The sequence below is a fragment of the Cyanistes caeruleus genome, chromosome 15 (genome assembly GCF_971803275.1).
Source record: "Cyanistes caeruleus chromosome 15, bCyaCae1.hap1.1, whole genome shotgun sequence".
In the NCBI taxonomy this organism is placed as follows: domain Eukaryota; kingdom Metazoa; phylum Chordata; class Aves; order Passeriformes; family Paridae; genus Cyanistes; species Cyanistes caeruleus.
In genome coordinates this window covers 11,119,772-11,141,875 of record NC_141715.1, presented here as the reverse complement: position 1 = coordinate 11,141,875, position 22,104 = coordinate 11,119,772, and the positions used below count along the sequence as shown (strand labels likewise).

At 38.8% G+C, this 22,104-nt stretch overlaps 1 protein-coding gene and 1 long non-coding RNA gene across 7 annotated transcripts in view; one reads left to right on the top strand and one right to left on the bottom strand.

Annotated features, from left to right (window-relative positions):
* ATP10B (ATPase phospholipid transporting 10B (putative)) overlaps positions 1-6,612 on the top strand; it is a 41,297-nt gene extending 34,685 nt beyond the window's left edge. For all 5 annotated transcript variants that reach the window (XM_023936122.2, XM_086851454.1, XM_086851453.1 and 2 more), the window contains 5 exons: positions 959-1,159; positions 1,747-1,827; positions 1,935-2,039; positions 2,547-2,734; positions 5,723-6,612. In XM_023936122.2, coding sequence (XP_023791890.2) covers positions 959-1,159; positions 1,747-1,827; positions 1,935-2,039; positions 2,547-2,734; positions 5,723-6,221 — 1,074 coding nt within the window. In that variant the 3' untranslated portion in view covers positions 6,222-6,612. The remainder of the gene's footprint in view (positions 1-958; positions 1,160-1,746; positions 1,828-1,934; positions 2,040-2,546; positions 2,735-5,722) is intronic.
* LOC111935634 (uncharacterized) lies at positions 291-20,313 on the bottom strand. 2 transcript variants are annotated; one of them, XR_002867765.2, is made up of 3 exons: positions 20,189-20,313; positions 16,901-16,955; positions 291-1,142 (listed from the first exon to the last, which is right to left on the bottom strand). It is a non-coding gene; the product is annotated as an uncharacterized LOC111935634 (long non-coding RNA). The 2 variants fall into 2 exon arrangements; XR_015276628.1 differs by lacking the exon at positions 291-1,142 and adding an exon at positions 16,670-16,710.
* Positions 20,314-22,104: the final 1,791 nt, after the last annotated feature.

Here is a 22,104-nt window from a genome sequence, read left to right as displayed (position 1 = left end):
TTTATGGTATGCCCCTTCCTTCTTAGCAAGGTGCTGCATAGAGTATTGAGGAAAATAAAGGCATGAAATATATTTTGAAACAGCATTATTCCAGAGGGAAAAATGACTCAAGGCTTAGTAACTTTTTATGGTAGTACAAGAAACTTTATTAATAATACTCATGAGCCTCAAAATAAAATTTGCATAAGGAAGATCAGATTTTTAGCACTCAAATGTAGATGAGTTTGCACTAAGAATTTCCTGCCTGTGAAACCTCAGAATTTTTGTAAGGAACCACTTACAAGTAATGATGCAGTCATATCTGTCATTTTTATTAAAAATTTAATGTATACACAAATGAGCTATGCATTAAAGTATGATATAAAGTGGGAAAAATGAAGTAATTCAGTTCTACAAAACTGGGCAAACAAGTCCATTTGACATAAAATACACTCTCAGCATGAAAGGCTTTTTACTTAGAATCCAAGGTATCTGGTTTTTGTAGAGTTTTTAATAATTTTCAATAATGATTACTTCTTATCACTGTTAAAATTTGTAGTGGAAATGAGCACTTTCCATTTTTGATGGGTTATTCTTTTAGAACTCAAAGGCCATTTATTTGCAGTCTGAAATAGTTCTTCAAACTAGGATGCTGCTGTTCTTTAGTCTTCCATGTAGCATTAGGGAGCAGCATGCCTTTGATTCCATATAGACAACTTGATTCTAAAAGGATTCTAAAATCTGGTGCACAGGCCTATGAACAGTTTACTTAATTATTCTCTGATGTTCTTAAAGAACCATAATGGCTTTCAAAAACCTGTATCAGAGTAGATCACTGTGAAACAGACCCTTAATTGCTTTATGGAATGAAGTGCAGTGCCTTTAACCAAAATCCTGTCCTCTTAGGAGACTGTTAATAACCAATGTCCTACATAAACGTCACAGGTGGAAATAAATGTTTGTATTTGCTTCTCCCCAGTGCTACGTCAACCTGCTCTTCTGGTACCAGTTCTTCTGTGGCTTCTCAGGTAGCACCATGGTAGATTACTGGCAGATGATTTTTTTCAACCTCTTCTTCACCTCAGTGCCCCCTCTTCTTTTTGGAGCCCTTGATAAAGATCTTTCTGCAGAAACACTCCTACGTCTGCCCGAGCTGTACAAGACTGGACAAAATTCAGAGGTATGTCATAATTGCTGAAATAACTGCTTCATAATCCAAAGGAACACAGTTTTTTTTTTTGTTTAGGAATGAGGGAGGGAAGAGTTTAGACTTACTTAGAACATTTAAACAACAGGAGCCAAATCTTCTGTCTCTCCAGTAATTCATTCCGCCCCATGGGAGCTGTGACACCATAGGTCACCAGATAAGTTTAAATATGACAAATAGTCAAATTAAAATGGCACAAAATGAGTCTTTCACTAGAAGAAAGGATTTTTGAACAATTTTATAACTCTAGAAAGATCTTGGAATTTGAGGAATATGATCCTTTGCAAAAGGATGCAACATTGGCAAAATTCAGATTTTAAGACTCTTGGTTCATTTGGTAATATTCCTAAGGTCTCTCTTTACTTAACATAGATGAAATGCCTGTTTAGAGATAAATTTTTGGTTTAATCAGATGCTCAGGAGGCGTTTGCTCATGGAAGGAGACCAGTTAGCAAAAATTAGTAGTCTGAATGGAAGAAAAAAAGACAGCAATTATGTTTGTAGGACAGGCTAGAGACATTTATCCCATCATAATGACTGTTATTTATAAACTCCTGCAGATATACAACTTGTCAACTTTTATTATTACAATGTTGGATGCCTTTTATCAAAGCCTCATTTGCTTCTTTGTCCCCTATTTGGTAAGTAATAGGCTTATTCATATTCTCACACTCCTGTCCTCCTTGGAAGTAGTAAATTCAGTTCTGAATAGTCAGGGTTCACCACAGTCTCTGTGCCTCTTTTGCAGACGTACAAAGATTCTGACATAGATGTGTTTGCCTTTGGAAACCCCATCAACACCATCTCCCTCCTGACCATTCTCTTGCACCAGGCTCTAGAAATGAAAACATGGGTACGTGTCTGACCTGTCCTGTTCACAGCACTGGTTTTTTTTGTGAATGTTGCACCTTGAGTAGGCATAGAATTCTCCTTCAGAGTAATTTACTTGAGTTCTGGGTCACAAGAAGTAAGTAACAGGTACACTAAGATTTCACAAAGCACCAGCATTTATTAGCCCCAGGTTAATTGCCTTCATGTGCACAGTGAAAGAATTTGTTTCTATCATATTATATCATATCATATCATATCATATCATATCATATCATATCATATCATATCATATCATATCATTTCTATCATCCTTTGGACAGAACAGTACAAAATATTTGCATACCTCAGTATATGAGGAAGTGTTACTTGGAGAACTGTATTCATTGCTGTTTTCTAAATTAATTTCTGGCTATTTCTCCTACTGCAAATTTCAGTAAAATGTACTATTAGATGCATTCTTTCCAACCCTCTTTGTCTCCTCCTGTCTTACACCCAGTCAGGGTCTCTCAGGCATCACTTGTTCTTGCAGACCATGCTCCAGCTGGTGACAATGATCTGCAGTGTGGCTTTATACTTCATCTTCTCAGTGATCTACAACGCTTCCTGCCTGCTCTGCAACCCTCCCACCAACCCTTACTGGATTATGGAAAGACAGCTGAAAGACCCCATCTTCTATTTACTGTGCCTTATTACCCCGGTCATCGCGCTCTTACCGAGGTTTGAATGTTTTCCTCTCAGTTTTCCTTTTGGGGGTTTGTAGGCTTGTGAGTTAAGAAACAATAATGATGTGATGTGTCAGACACATGCTGCACAGGGATAATTGATCAGCATGGAAATCAAATGCCTGAGTTCAACCTTCCAGTTCATGAACCATTCATTCATTCAGTTATATAATCCTAGATCAGTAACTATATATCTTCTGCTTTTCCCATCAGGAAAATCTTTCTTTTTGAAAAGAAAAGTGCATCAAAGTTTACCAGTACAGATCTAATTGTTCACTGTCATAACCATAATGTTGTTGAGCAGATCAAGACTATAAGCAAATCTTTGAAATATTTCTATAGAAGTTTCTATTTCTAAGTTTGAGACTTATTAAATATATTCTTGGGTTTAAGTACATTATGGTGCATTACTAAGCTGCATTTGAAAGCATTTCTGTATGGAAAAAAATTCATTGCATCCAGAATTTTAGTTTCACCTTGTATTGCAAAAAATCAGATATGTTAAAGATAATTTTAATTGAGACTGGATAATATTTGGAGATGGATAATTATTGTGAGGTGTTACTGAAAAAAATGGTTTAAAAATTATTCTGTTCCCATATATATATATGGGAACATTACTACTTTCAGTGTTCAATACATTACTAATTCTTAAGGCAGATATGTTTTGAGTTGAGTTTCAAATATTTATTTGTTATTTGCTTGGACATTTAAAGAAATGGATTGTTTTTACTATCTTGCTAGTTTTCTTCTAATTCCCTTCTTTCCTTTCTAATTCCCATGAAGTAAATGCAGCACATTGGTATTACAAAATTCAAGACAATATTTTTAGTATCAGATTTTGTCAGTGCTTTAAGGCATTAGAATTTAAGCCTTATGTTTGACTGAAAAGAAACTTTTCAAAAATAGATGGTGTTTTTCTTCAAACTTACTATTTTCCCATTTGAGTTGAAATGCTCTTGTGATTTTATGTTATATTATGTAAGTTCAGATCAGAATGAACACAATTCAGTAAGGTCTCATGTCTTCTAGGCAGGGCATCTTTTTCCAGTCTGTTTTGCTCCTGCATGACTTTTGTTTTCCTATCAGCCCTCATTCACAGTGTCATTTTTGACCTGAGCTTTTTACTGAGAGCTGCAGTCAAACATGTGGTTAAAGAACTCATATCTCCATCTTGGGAATTTAGCACAGTTAAAATCCTTGCTGCCTCAGCAGGTTACTGAGGTTAAGGGTTATATATTCATATCTTCAAATCTGGACAACTGCTGTTCCTTTGTATAGGTACCCTATTTTCTGCATAGTCCTTCATCTGCAGAATATCCAGGACCTGTTTCTACTACAACTGAGCTGTGCCAGCAGATCACAGCAGTGGTAAAACCACCCTTTGCTAAAAAGCACTAGATTTTAAGTTCCATTCCATGGTCCATCGCACTGTGCTGCCAGCTCCCTATCTCCTTACTTGGTATCTTGAAGTTTTGTTTTTCTTCTAACAGGATTTTTAAAAATAATTGCTCTCCTGGGTTCTTCCCCTTAGTACTGCCTTTTGTTTGAGCTGCAGCACTCAGGGGGAGGCTTGGCCTGTGCCCTGGCTGGTCCAGGCTTTCCCTGAAGCACCATCTGGCAGTGCTGCACATCCTGCATCTCAAAACTGCCTCTGCGCTGTTTTGGGACACAAGCTGCACAGCATTAAGTACAAAAGCCCTCAAGTCTGAGAAGAAGAAAGGGGTCTGAATTTCATGCTTATTCATTGGCAAGAGAAGGTGCTGTATTTCTTGGAGTTTTCCCACATATGAACCTGATTATTTTCTCAGCTGTGGAAGGCAGATTTTTCTCTGCCAGGACACCTGCAGAGACCCAAGAGGTAACTGAGTCTTGCAGCCTGCAGAGACCCAACAGCTAATGGGGCCTCACACCCTGCAGGACTCTGGGAAGGGCAGGAGCAAGTGAGAGCAGTTTACAGGATGGGAGAGGGTTTGCCATCCCTTCTCTGTCCACCTGTCTGCTTCACCTGGAACTTGCATAAAAGATACAGAAAACGAGCTAAGGGGAAAGAAACAGGACATTGTGATCCACAGCAGATCTACACAGAAAGTCTTGGGCTCTCCCATGCTCTGAGCTTCCTGACCAGACCTGAGATTGTGTTGGGATTGACCAGCCTGAGCACAGGCACAGCAAATAAACTTTATCCACTTCTGCTTGTGCAAGCCTCAGAAATCCATTGCCTTAAAAGCCCTTTCTGTACTGAGTATCACTTGTTAGCATTTTTAATCTTGTAATTCTTGTTTATACATACATTAAACAGCAGGATGTGAGGATGGCACCTTTCTAAATACAATTTCACAGAGTACCCATGTTTGTTTTAAAATAAATGTTGAAGCCACCTATGTAAAGGTCAAATCCTAATAAAAAGATGGTTTGAAATAGACTTTGATTTTCACACAAAGCTGACATGACATGGAGAGAGGATGCACGCTGTCTCACAGTACACAGTATTTACATAAGTTGTCTATACTGTAAAGGGCAGGTAGGACACTTTAGTTGCTGCTTTCTGAAAAAAACCCAAAAGCTGAGGTTTTTAACTTCTGGTTTTCTCTTATCTAATAAATTAAGACCTCTTCTTTAGCCTGTTTTAGCAGTATAAATACAACTTCCATATTTTCAAGTACTGCATCTCTTGAGATTTTTTCTATTTTTCTTTACTGTTCAGCAAATTATATTTAGTTATATATAACTATAAACAGTGTTTAGTTATAAATACTAAAAAATGATCATATATACATATAGTTGACTCTGTACAGGTCAAGCTAAATATACGGTAACATGCTATGTTAAGATCCAGGTGTCAACTTTCATCTGCCAGATATAAAGTGTCTACCAGATGTCTGTAGAGCAATGGAAAATTAGTATCTGTATTTGGGATATGTGATGTAGATTATGGAATGAGCTCACTAATAAAACATCCATTCCCTTCCTTCTTCATCAGGTTCTTTATATTTTCTCTACGAGGAACCCTCCAAGCATCTCTTATTCTGAAAGCACAGCAAGTAGATAAACTTCCTAAGGGGCAACAGGATCTTGAAATCCAGAAACTAAGATCAAGAAAAGAAGCTACTTCAGGTGCACCTGTGGCATCACCTGCATCTAATGATGACCTTGACCATAGCATCAGCCATTTATGTGTGTCACCATTTCTACATCCAGCAGCAGCCCTGTCTCATGGGGACACAGAAAATCAGGGAGTTTCTGCCTCTGATCCTCTCAGGAGAAGCACACATGAGGAAGGTTATTACTTCTATAATAGGTGGGCAGAGGAAGAATCTCCTGTTACTGATTCTTCAGCAGGGCCTTTCTCTGGCCATCATCCCCTTGTACCCAGCAGGGAAACAGCTCCTGGGCAGGATGGTGGAAAACTGACTAAAAATTATCCCAAGAACTTTAGTTATGGAAGCCACCGGCGGTCAGTGAGTTCAGTGACACTCTGAAGAAACATTCAGACATGGAACCCACAGCCCATGTGCAGAAGGACTGAACAGAGAAAATTAAAATGTTTATGTTTAGCCATTACTCTCACTAGAAATGGGGAGAGAGGTGACTGGAGTAGTGCAATAGCAGCTCCAACATACAACTTCAGCTGAATGCATCATTGTCTGGGTTTATCATTACATGACTTTTGATCTTCCTGGTTTGGTCACATTACAGGAACATTACATGAGCATCACGCAGTTGCTGAGAATTGCACAATTATTTTCTTTCAACTAATATTTTTGTATCATATTAATAGGGAATACTTGTGAAGTTTCAATGTTGTTATTATTATGCTATTGAGTTAATAGAAAGAAAATCCATTCTTTATTAAACCAAATCTTAAAACAATGCATCCCACTCTAGATTTTTACTATCAAAATCTTAAAAAGAGCCTAGTAACTCCCTTTATAATTATAAAAAATATAATTCTACATGAGAAGTTATTACCTGCAGATACTAAAGGTACTTGCAGAACAACAGCAATGGAGATATATTAGACAATATTCCAGGTTTTAATATATGTACTTTACACGTGCAACAATCGGCTCTACAGCCTGTTTTTCCTGAAGAGTAAGCTTAGGATTTTTATGCAGACAGTGGTTTGACCGGATATTGTTAAGAAAAGGAGCTTATAAAGATGAAGAACACAAATACTGAACTACATGAACTGCCAAGACAACTCGGTGATAAGTGGAGTCTACTTCTTCATACCTACAAAAGTAGACAGATTTAACAAATCACATTCAAGGATTTATGTCCCAGAATTCTGAACTTGTCCCTGATTTTTCCTCTAGAAATTCAGTTTATTTCAATTCCCTATATTTGTATGTGGTGCTGCTTCATTCAATCAAGTGTGAATCTGCTCCTCTGCACAGTTGGTCACATTCATTAGCTGATGGATCTCAATAATGGAGATTTTGACAAGCCATATATGAAGGTCACTAATCACATTGTAGTAAGTACATGGTGTAAAATGACCAAAATATGCATAGTATGTTAACCCTTTTTGGTATCTCTAGGCAAAAGGATGAAGGAGAAAACTGTAAGATGTCACCATCATAACTACTTATTGCAATGCAATGAAAGGTGACTTTGGTATTTCTTATAGAAATATTGACTACTAAGAGCATTTCCCAGGTTTTTCTTCACAATGTGGGATGAAATCTAACCTAGTTTAAAATTCAAACTATCTGTATCTCCCACTGGTTCCCACTAATTTAATAGGTTTTTAGCCTTTTTTATACATGCTGTGTTTAGCTATTTACTACCTATGACAACATGTGATCTTTCTAATAACCTATTTAGCAAATGCTAATTTATCTTCTGTATGTTATAATAATTACTGTAGCTAGAGTCTTCAAGTTCTTGCTTTAAAACAACTCAGGCAAAATTGAGTAGCAGATCTCCCACTAGCATTTCTGGTAGCCAGAGCAAGATCATATGTAAGAACTCCTTTTGTTAGAGTATTAATTGTCAGCAGTTAAATAATTCAGTAAGAGATTTTTTGCTTGATGAACAAAATGAAGGAAATTAGATATAGATGAGATTATTGTTAATGGAGGGTGAGATTGCTGAAATGTTTGCTCACTAGCTGGAAATGGATCTGGGGCAACAAGACTAAAGATCAATCCTTTACCATTCACAGCTTTTTTTACATTAAATGGTCCATTTCCTTTGAACTTACTGAAGATGACAGTTCTTTACACATTGTACTACAAAATGTGAAGTGTTTTGTAGAAATAAGTGTGATAAGATCATGCCTTGCTGTGTTGTTGAGAGGACAAAAACAGAGATTAAGGAGTGCTTTTCCTAGTGTCACCCATGAGCAGCAAACTCATGTTTCCAGAGGCTGCTCCTCTGCATAGTAGGAATGTTTATCAGACAAAGTGGATGATAAATGTATCTGAATGTGCAAGGGGCTAGACAGGTTATGTTTAACCAAATCTGGAAGACTTCCTGAACTGAATGCCAATTGTATGCCTCTCCTGAATTGAAAACCAAGAAATAATCTCATGTTTTCCCATCAGTCTCTGTAAGACAATTCTACTATGCATTTTGCCCTAGCTTATGGTCAGAAATAGCAGGGTAGGGTACTTTTAATAAAGGGAGGGGGAACAGGATTGATTAAGAACTCCAACAAAATAACCCTTAAAAGCTATTTAGTGATAGGTTTCCTTCTATGTCTGAGAATAAAGAAGTGTGAGAATCCTTTTCTAAGTAGTTTCTAGGCTGTAACCAAAAATAGTTACATTGGTTATAAGAAAGAAAGAAATAATCCAGTTTTGTGTGGATGCCTTAAATAATTCTGGAGCTAAACATACAAATTAATAATTCTGTTGTGTGGTAGTGTTCATCCATTGTATGGTCTAATGGATGAATATGCAAAATAGACTGGAGAGTTTGCAACATAGAGGAAAACCACCCCTTCGTTCTCCTTGATCCTTGAGGAGAGAGAAAGCTGAAATAAACAGAAATGAAAGGCAGGACCGTGCAAGGTTTGACCTCTGCATTCCAGCTGGCTCCAGAGCTTTCTCTATCTCCTCTCCTGGGTGGCAGTGCTGCCAGCTGTCCTCTGATGTAGATGCTGCCTCGGTTCTGGACATGTATTAACTGCTAAACAGTGTGATCTTCCTTCTGCTCCTGGCTATGCACTTACCATGAACTATCTCATGTTAAAAAAATGTTGAACAGGCACTTACTTCCCTTTGATCATGAGGTAAATTAGCTGAGATTGTTCATCCTTTGGGGATGTAAGATCAAGAGAAGCTTTTTTTTCCAGTGAAAACAAGCCTACAGCAAGAGAGAGTCTCCTATGGATGCTGAAAGCAGGCAGGGAGCACAGAACCTGTGTGAAACTAAGTCACACAAGGTTCTCACTCTGGCCTGAGAAAGCATAAGAAAGAATCCAAACAGTCCTTGGTAAAGGACAACAATCTGCAGGTGTTGTTTAGGCAAGGGATGGTGTTCCACTCCACCAGTGATGGTGATGTGTTGCTTTAATGACCAAGGAGAGTTTTAGCTCTCAGACCTTCTTGAACCTGTCTATAAATGAAGATCAAGGATAATAAACTTTGCTCTCTTGGACAATGCAGCTAAGAGAGTCAGTGTTGTACTTCTCGTCATTCCTAATATAGTGCAACAGTCTCCTAAGGAATTTTTTGGAAGAAGGGAAGTGCATTTACTAAATGGGTTATTTAGACCTAACTGGATTTCCAAGGTAGCTTTATTTATTTATTTCAAGACATATTCAATAATACTGTCAAGGTCCATGTTCCATTAATTCTAATGTGAATGCTTCATAATAGAACAGGTGTCTCATTTTTAATGTATCCTCTGGTGATATTCAGTATTTCATACACTTTGACAATAAAACATTAAAATTAATGGAAATTACTGCATTCTTTTTATTCTTGTCTATGATGTTATTTTAATGATATGGAGCAGTGCTTTGAGCTATACAGAGCTTTACCTACATGAAAGAGAGAAGGTGGCATCTCACACAGAGGTAAGCAAGAACTGACCTACCAGGTCTATTGGCTAATAGATGCAGTCCCCTGCTGCTTGCAGTGATCAATGAAGAGCCATCCTTCATGTTCTCAAAACAGACAAATTCCGGGCTCTTTTAGCACAAGATGCAGGAAGTGTTAATATGTAACTTTGTTGATGTCAATGTGGCCAGTTGGAGATGTCTCTGACAGCTATTGCTGATTATCTGCTGCAAGTCAGCAATAACTGTGCAGTGTAAAACCCAGAACTATTCACATGTGAGAGAAGAAGGATTCCAGTTTGTTCTCTTTCCTTATGTATCTTACTTTCAATACTCTGTGGAGATGGGTTCTCTGCTGAAGCACAGTGAACTTCTCCCAAAGATGAACTGCAAATACTTTCCCACTTTGTTGGCTGATGCTGCAGTTTAATTCATTTGTTTGGTTGTAGTTTGAGGTGGTGTACAAGTACAGAGCTATTAGCTTCAGGGGTAAGGTGACTGCAGGCAGGATGTGGCATGATTAGATACTTGTAATCAGCACTGATGAGTAAAAATATAAACGTGGAGACAAGAGGCTCTTGAAGATAATGATCACAGAGGGTGAGACTTAAAGAGATGACCAAATAATACTGAAGAGCTATAAAGTAATTTTGACATTGCCAGTGACTGCAGCTTGGTGCAATTATCAGTACATGAGACAACTGCAAACAGAACTTGCTGTCTGGCTCTTTAATAAAACACCAGCTTATGCTCATTTACATAAAGAAGACGGAGAGTGAGTAGAGCCTGAATCATTATTTTTCAAAAAAGTTCTGAGGATCTGTTGTCTGAAGGCACAGAAGGCAACAGTTATTCACCCACATTCCCAGTGCAGCTACTAAAGTATGCTTCCATGTCCAGCCATACTTTCCATATTAGTGCCCAGAGAACTGGTATGCTTACCGTGTTCTTTAGCAGGAGAGCAGAGCTCTATAAATTATCAACATAAATTACTAAAGGGTCAAGTTTTGGCTCACAGAGACTAAATTTTGACCTTCACAGAAACCATGTCATGCTGCTGCTTTCTTGTACCCATTAGTGTACAACACCACAAAGCTGAGACAAAAATTTAATGGAGCTGGGAGGGGAAGCAGTAAAAATATTTGCAATAAGTAGACAATACAGTGGAAGAAGATGGTTCCTGACTTTTGTATGCTTGTATTCCTTTCTTTTTTATTAACATTTTTCTATTTAACCTCAAACAGATTACTTAGGGAACTTCCAGACATTTATTGGTTTTACTCAAGGAAGGACAAACAGAAATCAATAGACTGCAGGCAGGTCAGTTAAGCTCATTTGAAATCAGCTGAGTTCCACTGGAGTTTTATTAGCGCCTATCTTGTTTTGTTAATACTTTAATTCTAAGGACTTTTGCCAGGAAGGCCACATATCTGTGTAAGCTCAGTCTGAATGGATCCTCTTTCACAATGTTTAGGCAGCTTGTGGCCAGTAATTTCATGGTCTAAACCAAGATCTGAAGAGCAGAGGAAAGTCTTCATTCTGCTCCCATGTACATGGGATGGAATGGGAGGTGGACTCTCAGTATCAAGACCAGGAGTGCACCATAATGATAAAGGAAGAACATGAACACATCCAAGACCTTCTGGATCTTTCCAAAGAAATTCTTGAACTCCTTTCCATCATTGTTCATATGTCATAAAGGGCATTAAGTGTCCATCTAACATGCTTTATGAGTAGAACAAGAGCGCATTCATGCATGTTCTTGGTTAAGTTCAGGGGATTGTGAAAAATGGCCACACTCTTGCAGTAGCTAAAATGAACATGGCTTTAATCATGTTTTGAGAGGAGGTAATGCTGCAAAGACTCAAATTGGATTTCTCAAAAATTCTAAATGTATAAATACTGGGAATCTGTTCATAAGATCCTTTGCTCAGTTTCATAGTCTTCAATATCACAGTAGGGAGGGAATATAGTACACAGATATCAAAGAGCCAGAACTGTGTTGCAGCTATTAGTTCTTAGATAAGAAAAGCCAAAATTTAGAGCCAACAGGAGTCTAACTCTCCAATACTCTTCAATGAGGCAGTCCAAGCACCACACCAAATAAACATCTGACATCCTAATACTGATTTTGAAGGCCGGTTATTTAAAAGGAATGTTCTGGCACCACATGTGCATTTGATTTGCGTTCTTTAAAATTTAAAATTATTTGCAGTTTCTTGAGATTACTTAACATAACTCATTATTTGTGATATATTTTCACAGAATCAAACAACAGTCCAAGGTCTCAGGAGAGAAAGACAATCCATGTCACCTATTTGTCTGTGCAAGTCTTTATTAACCAAAAAAAATAAACTCAATCCCTGTGAGAAAGGGAAATCCAAGCTCCTACAGTGGAGCATGCTTGAGGAGAACATGATTACTGGAGTTTTGATGATTTATCCACTATCTGCCATCAAAATAAAGTTATTCTTCTAGTTTGTAGAAATATATCACAATAATGGTAGGAATCTAGAACAAGCTCATGTGCTGTGATAAATGACAAAGCTTCCATGGTGTTCAAAGCATTATCAGAAACTATTTCATACCTCATCTCTTGTTGTAAGCATAAAATGTGCAAATGTTCCCCACTGCTGCAAATGTCAGCATGCTGGAGGAAAATGCTTTGATTTTCTATCAGCAAATAATGTTAAATTATATAGTGTTTAATCATGCTTGGTGAAAGTGATGAACTTTAAGGAAAGAGTTTCCTTCCAAAAATTCCATCTTCAGTTCTGAAAATCATTTACAAAATCCTGAAAATAACTTCCTCAGCCTGGAGGCTTTCTGATGGTTCAGAGCTGATGGTAGAGCACTGAAATGCAAACCATTTGGGCATAAACATTACTTTGATTGAGGAAATCAGGTATTTGAGCATATAATTTGCAAATAAACTTTGAAAATCAGACCTCTCTGGCTTTCTAGCACCTCTAGGCAGTGAAATTTTCTGCATTTATAGAAGAGTCTACATTATCTGGTAGGACACAGCCTGAAAACTGTTGATTTCTAAATAAAGCTGTTGTATTTACCAGGCCAAAATGTAAGTGTTGGAAGGTAGAAATGCTCCACTGGAGTAACTGAAGGTCTGGGGTTTATATGTGTGGAGAATCTCACCTATACTCCCCACCTCCTCATTCCAAAAGGAAAGGTACAGACAGAGGCATGGAAGAGACTTGTACAGGGGTTAAAAAATATAAAATTTTAAATACCAAAGACATAGTGGAAGATAATACTGGTAGTATCTTAGCAACCAGAGAAACTTCAGAAAAACCTGTACAGGGAAATCAGCTTTAGCCCAATATAAGGCCTCTCTCTAGTTTACATTTGTTATGTTTAGTCACAGTATTTGAAAATATTTTGTATTGGAGGACTTCGTCACCTTCGGTTTCTGCTGAGGGAAGATGCAATTTTATATTTCAATCAGTAATTACTGATTTAATAGAGCAATTTCATTAGCATGTGCCTGCCATGAGGGCAGATTAGAAAAGACAGGGAGAGGAGGGGTTGGTGCTGTTCTGGATAGAAAATCCTGTGGGGTCAGTGGCAAAGCCTCTGTCTTTTTTTGGCACAGAGAGGGACTGCATGTCCTGAGAATCAGGAAAGTTTTTTATGTGATATCTTCACTTTTTTTTTCTGATTACAGTGGTGTCATCACTGTAACTACAATCTAGATTTTAAGGACTTCTGTGTCATCCCAACATATAGAAAATGACAGGGTTTTTTAAAATCATCTGAAATAAAGATATTTGTTTCAAAGCAGTCAAGGAGTTTATGTCAAAAGCTTTATCACAATGCAGAATTAATATGAAATCAGTCTGTTTTCAAAACAATAGCTTTCCATTAAGTGCTTTTGGTATAAAAATGCAAAAATCTTGAAGAAAAATGGAATTTGCAGAGTTATTCAAATATTAGAATAATTGATGCACATAAATACCATTACATTAAAGCTTCATATTCACTTTGTTGCTCTTTGATTGTAGGAGTTTCAGCACCTATTGTGTGCTATTATTTTTATCATCATTAACCTTCATGATAATGACCACAAACATCAACATTAGAAAACTATTTCACTGGAAGTATGTTCTCTTTGTTACATATAATAATGTTTTATTCTCATACTGGAATGCTAAAATTACCTAAGGAAATGCAGAAAGTAGTTTAAAGTGAAAACTAGTTTTGTTTGATAAAAAGCAGATATCCAAAGTCATTTTGTGGGCAAACCTCTGTTTTGCCATTTATTCAGATCAGATTTGTTCAGTGATAAATGAAAATCTTTCTAAAGATTGACAAGAATGTAGGAAATTATCCAGAATCCCCTAAATGCTCACCTTCAAGAAATATATTGTCTGCTTAATAGTCTTTATCTTGCTCTAATCAATACTCCATCACAATCGAAAAGATTGTTTCAGCTCACAAAAGGCAAACAGATTATTGCAAAAAAAGTGTTATTAGCTTGTGTATAGCTCTCTCTTTGTTAAGCCACTAATGGCTCAACTGTGCTAAATAATCAGACTTTTGGGAAGAGGAAAATAAATAATTTTTCTGAATTTCTGATAAAGAAACTGTACATAAGTAGTTTTAATCATGTTTCAGTAAGACTTAAACTCTATGTATTGAAACCCTCTGTCTGTCACCAACAGTAAGGTCTTACAGGTCTTGCTATTTACTGAAAATTCATCCCTCTACAGGGCTTTTTGTCTTGCTACCTGACTTGGAGCTGACTCAATGGCAATTTTTAATTAGTATTTTGAGGTTAAGATGTCGCTTGCTTGTTCCCCAGGCTGTTCTTAGCCAGCCCCCTAAGGATGGTGTTCCCTCAGCACAGAGGTCCCAGGTCAGAAAGATGCATGTGCCAGCAGCAAAATGGGTAATTGTGCTACTAAAACAGAAACAAAATATGCCTCGGCAAATATCTTTTCCCAGAGCTATGTGTGCAACAAATGCTTTAATAGTTTCTCCCTCTGCAACAGCACTCAAACGAAATCAAAATGCATAAATACCTTAAACCCACCAAGTAAGGCTGCCTTGCAGGCTCTCATCCTCCAGCAAGGTCCCTGGGGAGCTCTCCCATAAATAAATAAATGAGCTGCTTTGGGTTTCAGCAGTCATAGGTGCCACTCAGGGATACTGACAGAGGAAAATACCTGCCAGGAAATGGTAGTTGTCTCTCCATGATTGTCCTCCCAGTCTGTAAGAAGAAATAATGATCCTTTCCTCTACATGGAACAAGTGATATGAGACTAAGCAGGCTTTAAGTTGTAGTGGCTGGAATGCTGGCAGAAGTGGGGGATGCTGAGCAGAAAATATTTGTGCCAAATGTGGAGAGAATACAGATCAGATTTATCAGGAGAAATCCCTAATAATGTCTTTAACCTTATAAGAACTAAATTTCAGAGGGAAATCTGAACAGATTCACAAAGTGGAAAATTTAAACAGTACTAATGTCAATAGTTAATACCTTGAACAATAAAATGGAATTAGTCCCTTGTGCAAGTACAAACATTCATCAGCACTGTTTCATGTCCTGCCACTCTAGCAGCTGACACCCATGACATTCAAATTTCTTTAAGTTTTTCCAGACAATATTAACAAGAACATAAATAATCAGATTGCACCTGTCCATTAGACTAAATTGACTACTTTATTGTCTTCATAGTTTTATGAAGAGTGATAAATAACTGCTTTGTTTAACAGAGAAGATTTCTGGATTATAGCCTTTAAATGCATTCTGGGAGGTGGCTGATGGCTGTCCTCTCTGGTTTGGAAACAATCAAATTAGACTGTCAGGTGATTCTACATGAGAAAGCTTATGTGATGAGATACCAGATGATGCCTCAATCTCTTTATTTGAACATTAAGACCAAGATTGGCTGGAGAAGCAAGTGGGAGAGACAAGCACTGTGTTAATACCCAGAGACCATTTAACAGGAGAACGTGAGCTCCTCAGTATTACGGAGATGGTGTTAATAAAGAAGATTAAAGTTTTCATTTTAGGTAATTCTGAATTCCACTGAGGGCAACAGGCAAGTAAGCAAGGAGTGTCATTCAAAATAGCATACTGATCCAGCACACTCTCTTCCAGGGAGACTATGAAGTCTTTTTTTTCAGGTATTAAGTACTGAGCCCTCAAGATGAGAATCTCAACCCTGTCAGGCAAGGTACCAAAGACCTTTTTCTTCTGAGAATGTCTGTGAAGAGCAATACCCAATAATTGAAAGTTTGAATTGTAAAATAACAAGAAATATTCCCCATTGGTTTCTATATTATACAGAGCATGTTTTATTTTACTGTTTTTTCAGCAGCAATGATTTTCTGCAGACACCTGCTGCACCTGCAAACACAAATTTTTACTTGCTTGCTTATTCTGGGAATGGTTCCAAGATTCCCAGAAAGGCAATCCTTACCAGAAAATCAAGTGGGCAACAGTGTTTCCTCTTGGCCAGAAGGTGAGTGCTTTTATTTATGTATGTATGTATGTATATATATAATGTATACATATTAATATATGAAGAATGGATCTAGAGATAATGGCTGGACATGGCAGGTTGCTATCCCCAAATAAATGCAGGATAAAGCCTGCTGAGCCCACAGCATGTTTTGTCTGGACTCACACTCAGCCAGTGGATGATGAGAGTGCTTGTGGCTTCCCGAGCCTGAGCTGGGACAAGAGAGGGAAGGTGAGGTAGAGACTTCAGGGGTGAACACACAGTGGCCATAAACAAGTAAAGAGGCTACCAGGTTTTGTACCTTGCTCCAGATATTGACAGGTTTCTCTTTCTAAGTCACTGTTCCTTACACAGATGCAGCCCAGATTTACATAAAGTTTTATGAAATGAGTTTCAATTTGCAATCCCCATACACTTGTTTTCCTTTGCCTTCTTTCTTCTTCTTCTTGGATGTTTTCCTTCTGCTTCTTATTTCTCAAGGAGAAATATAGACATGAAAAGCAAGAACAGAACAGAGCTGAGCTGATAAACAGCTGCTTTAAGCTATTATTTCCCCTGCACAGGAACACATCTTAAATCAATGCCAGTTTGGATCAAAAAAATTATGCTGGAAGAGACAGACCAAAGCCTTGAAAGCCCATCGACACTTCCTTTTCAAACTCACCATTTTGCTTCAGAGGAGTCCACTAAGAGATATTTCCAGCTCCACAGGTCCCTGCCTGGAGGAAAATTTTTAGAAACACATTTCTCACCAATTCCAGGTAAGTGATATCATCTTGTGAACAGTCTGAGTCAGTGCAGCATAATTACTATTTCAAAACAGGGAAGAAAGAAATCAGGAAATATTTGTTTTAAGGAAAAGAAAAAAAGGAAAATAAAGAGAAAAAAAATAAGTACTTTTGCTCTTTTCCTCCTTTTCCCTGTCATAAAGTTCTAGTATTACCTATTATGGTTCCAGCTACTAGGAAGAAGCCAGAAAAAACTATGCTTGTTCTGGTTAAGGATACATATTTTCAACATTGACTCATCCCTCCTGGGTGCACAAGCACATAAAGCACATACATATGTTTGTGTTACACAGACTGGGTTTGTGTGGGTTTGCAAGTGCTCTGACTGTGGAGGAGGTTGCAAAGATGCACTTCAGCTCAGCTGTTCTGCATTTCAGTGCAGGCAGCAAAACAGGAATAAATGCAGTTCAGGTTCAAAGCTGTGAAATTTGTTGAATTTTCTGCATCGCTTAATTTTGTTGCTCATGCAAATATATTAATTTGCTCTGATTTCTGTGAAAGCTACATGGAAAGACTTGCACTGGCTTTATGAACTAAATCATAACTGGCAAAAATATAATATGCAGTTCATAAAAAATATACTATGATTTGCAGAAAGGAAAAAGCCTCTGTCAAAATGAAAGTAGGATGTTCAGTTGAATTCACTGCATCAATACTACAAGCTCTCATTTGTTCAACAGACTGAGGTATGACTGTGTCAGCTAGCAACTTTTGAAGGGCATCCAGACTTGACCATGCTGAACTCCACAGAAAAACCTGTATACATTCATTTACAAATCAATACTTTTTATAAATTTGTCAAAAGCATCACATTTGATATTAAAAAATTAACACTGTACAGGATGAAAGTATCAAAAAATAATTGTCATGCTGGTGGTAATGCAGTGGGAGGAGTTGAACTATTAATCATGAAATGCTGTAACCCTGGGAAGTAAAGGAGTGCATTTCCAAAGTCTCTCCTCTGAAAGGTGTGCATGCACACACAGATTTATAGACATGTATGTATGCATGTATCTGTGCACATTACTTTAGATAAGTTCCATGTTTTTCAAGGTACTTATATTAACAAAGAGGAAAGATTCAGTTTGTTTAGTTTTGTCCTAAGCATTTAATACTTCCTTGTATGTACAATTCCTTATTCTTCAGTAAGTCTATACCGAACCGTTCTCAGCTCACATGAAGATCAAGACTTCCAAGACTGATATTTTCCATGAGAGAACATAAGCAATTTGTTTTCTCCCAAAGTCACTGAGCAGTGTAGATTGCCCTGTGAAGAACTGAGCCTGAAAACTAAATGTGATAAAAAGTGAAGTGACACCTCTCAACAACAGCTGTTCCCACAGGATTCAGGGTGTGCTATTATCTTTCCATGCTCTTGGTGAGCATGAACAGCCTAGAACCAAGCAGAGGACACCACAGCAAAAGACTTTTTAACACACAGTAGCAGAGGGCTCCCCTTGGGATCAGCAAGAACATAACAAGATCCAGCAAAAAAAAGAGTAAAAACCATTTATTTGATGGATTTTTTCCTGACAAACTAATTAATCCCTGCGAGAATCTATGAGTTAGGCACATATGATGTGCCTTTCCCGAGTTTTTGGTTCTACCTTCCATCTGTAGTAAAAACTCTCTTCTTTTTTAAAGCTTCCCTTTTTACTTCACCACTACTTCACTAACAAATAAACCACATTTTTCTACTTCTTACATAATTACTTTGCTCTACAGCTGCTGGAGAAAAGTGATGCTGAAGCAAAGCTGTAACCCCAGAAGAAGTTTGGACGAAGTTCCCATTTAGGAGACAGACGGAAAAAAAATTAATTAATTGTACAAATACTTCACAACTCAGGGGCTGATGAAGTGATGAGCTTCAGTTTAATGCTTTCTCCAGTGGTTATGTTATAGCACCAGCCACTTGCATTTCTTCTCATTGATAGAAGAAAGGTGGTAAGAGTTCACAGAAAATTCTGCATTGATAAAAAGATTGCTGGTGGGTGGGATTCAAGGCAGAACACCCTGAAAAGTGCCTGTCTGACAGCACAGGGAGGTACATGTGAGCTGATCCACACTAGCCATGGGGTGGGAGGGGAGATGACTGGAAAGCACAGGAAACCCAACACACCTTTCTCTCAAGGCACTGTGTGTACAACCACAACAGAAAATCAGTTTCTTTTCTAAATGGTTGAAAAAACCTTTGTGTTTATCAAATAAATGCAAATCATGTAATTTAGATGACTGGCAGCAGTAATGGGCTGTAGAATGATACTCTGCCAGTTTAAGCGGGACTGGGAATGCAATCAGAACTCAGAGCTGAAGAAAGGGCTCACAACTGAGGTTAAAGGCACAGAGACAAAACAACCTCCTGTTGAGTATCCACAGACTAACAGTGGTGGGGGGTTAATGGTTCTTTCCAAAATAAACCTCCTATTGATATGTCCCCAATTCAGCCCTCCTAAAAGCAGGGCTGAAATTGTAGGCATTTAGTGACTTTGATCAATTCACAATTCCTGATAAATCTGTCTTCAGTGGTGGAAAAGGCTACTCCCTTCTACTCCACTAGCACTATGGTCTGAAAGGTCCTGTCTGGAAGCTGACTGAGAGGGTCTGCCAAGACGGTGACATTGCATTTCCATCCAGAGCTTTGATGCTAAGCTGGAGTTGCAGTCAGAGGCAGAGGACAGAGAGTCTCTGGTGAAATTCCCCAGAGAAAGAGTTTTTCCTCGCAGCTGTTCTTGCTCTTACGCACAATCCTCTTTGATCTATCTCTGGGCAAAGGCATACAAGCTGGTTTCATCCGCCAGTGACAATCAAGGTCATTGTTTGACAATGATGTGCAATGGTGTTCCTGTGCTTAATCAGTCCCCTGAGCATGTGAATCACACTGTGGGTGGCTTGAGCTCCTACCAGACACCAAAGGATGACTAGCTCCCATGTCTCTGCACTTTCCTGCCCATGTATGTTGAGGCCTGCAACTACTTGGGAACTTTGGGAAGCTCTGCACCTTCCAAGAGGTTGCAACCCCTACTGCAGTTTAACAGAGAGTGATGGAAGTGAAGGGGGATGTTCAAGGCATTGGCTCAGGTGGGAAAATGTAGCAATGGGGAACAAATGGACACGGATCCCCTTATGCATCCAAAGGAGATCACATCAGTGCAGAAATCACCCACCTCTTATGCCCTTACTCTCCTCCTGACATAACTGAAACCAAACTGAGGCCTGACAGGGTTTAACAGAAACGAGCACCCATTGGCTGGCTCAGCTGCAGCGCTGCTGTCCATGCGCCCTATCACCCAATCAGCTTCCTGCACACATACCATCCGCGCGTTCCTCCAGCCAATCACAATCTCACCTCCAGCTGTCACTCAACTGACTCCCTCCTCACTCCTGGCTGCCTCTCACCCCTCAGTGACCCCCAACTTGGAAATACATATCTTAAAAACGTTTATTTCATCTTTCCTCCTTAGTTTTTGTCCTTGGGGAAGAAGCAGGAGGAATGGGAGGAAATTATGAACTAAAGGGCTTGTGTTGCTCTCAGGTTAAATGGTTTCAATTTGTTTCAATGAGCTGCCTCTGTAATCATGGGGGTTTTGGCACTGCTATGGGGTATTGAGCATGCAGTCAGTGTGGCTGGAGCACACATGGACATCCCTCCTCCCCTGCTTCCCCACCTCCAAGCCACAGAGAGCTGCCAAGCCCAAGTAGCCCAGCCAACCCCAGCACTGCTGCAAATTCCCATGTCTGGAGCCAATTCTCTGCCAGACAACACCAGCCTGGGGATCACGGGTCCCTGCCTTCAGTGCCATTCACCCATCGTCAGCTTCTGCTGAAGGTCAGCCCTTCTGAATTCCCAGCTACTTGCAGACAAAATAATTAGCTCACAGGCTTTTTATTTTTCTTTTTAAGAAATCTTTTAGTGTTGCTGATAGCTCTACTTTTCTTATTTTATTAATTTTGCTCTAAATTAAATTAAATGAAAATATTAATTAAATGAAAGCTGATAAATTAGAGACTGCTGTAAGACCCACAGAAAATTAGGTTATATAACATCTTTTTTATTTATTTAGCTTGATATCAAAGGTGTTTCTTATCATTCTTCAGGTACATTGTGCTCAGGAAAAAATTCAATTTTCTATTCAACAACAAGGAGCTGATTTTTCTACTGCTGATTTTCTTTCTTTTTCTCAATTCTCACTCCATTATTGAGGGAAAAATAACAAGCTTAGCTGGAGCTGGAGGAACCCTTCCAGCTTTGCGCATCACACCATGCCATTCCACACACGATCCAAGTGGTCCACCTATTGGGCTCTGCTCGACAGAGCAAGCACCAAAGTCAGAAATAAAATGATGTTTTTCTTTCCATCGTTACTTGCTGATGTTAACAAATGGAGTGACAGCTGTGCCCTTTTTAGGATGAGATTGTGCAGAAAACAATGTCAAATAAGAAATTTCCTTGGGTGTTTTTCCTCCCTCTACTGCTCCTGCTCCTGCAGTCCTGGCTGTGGTGAGATCCCAGGAAGCAGCTGGGCTGGCTGGAGCTGCAGATGGGCCCCCGCTTCCCAAGTTCCAAATCTTGCTTCTGATGGTTTCTATCATGTCTTGCATTGCTTCCACTGAAAAATGGGCTTATTTTACATAAATTGTGATGGGAAGAGAGAGTAGAGACCTCTACACTCTCAAACTGAGAGAAAGTAAGAAAGAAGGAGAAGCAGAAGGGTAGCTGGAGACAGAGGTACCTCTTGGGAAACCCAGCAGGGCTGTAGGGTTTGGTAGGTTTGGGCCCCTTCCAGATTTACACCTGGCAGTGCCAGGCACAGGAGGATCAGGAGCATTCACCAACCTCTGGCTGACACTCACTGGAAAAGCTCAAGGCTCCTGCCATGCTGGGTTTCTGCTGGAAGAATCCAGCAAGGAAAAACAGGAACCATCAGGGAACAGGGTTTGGGGTGCAAATTAAAAGTCCTCTCTCTGCTCTTCCCTGTGGCCACAGGCTGAGCAATCTCAGCCTTCTGCCCTGCTTCCCCCAGTCAAGGTGGAGACTTGGAGTGTGATGGGTGCATGAGAACTCTGTCAGTACCCTGATTTA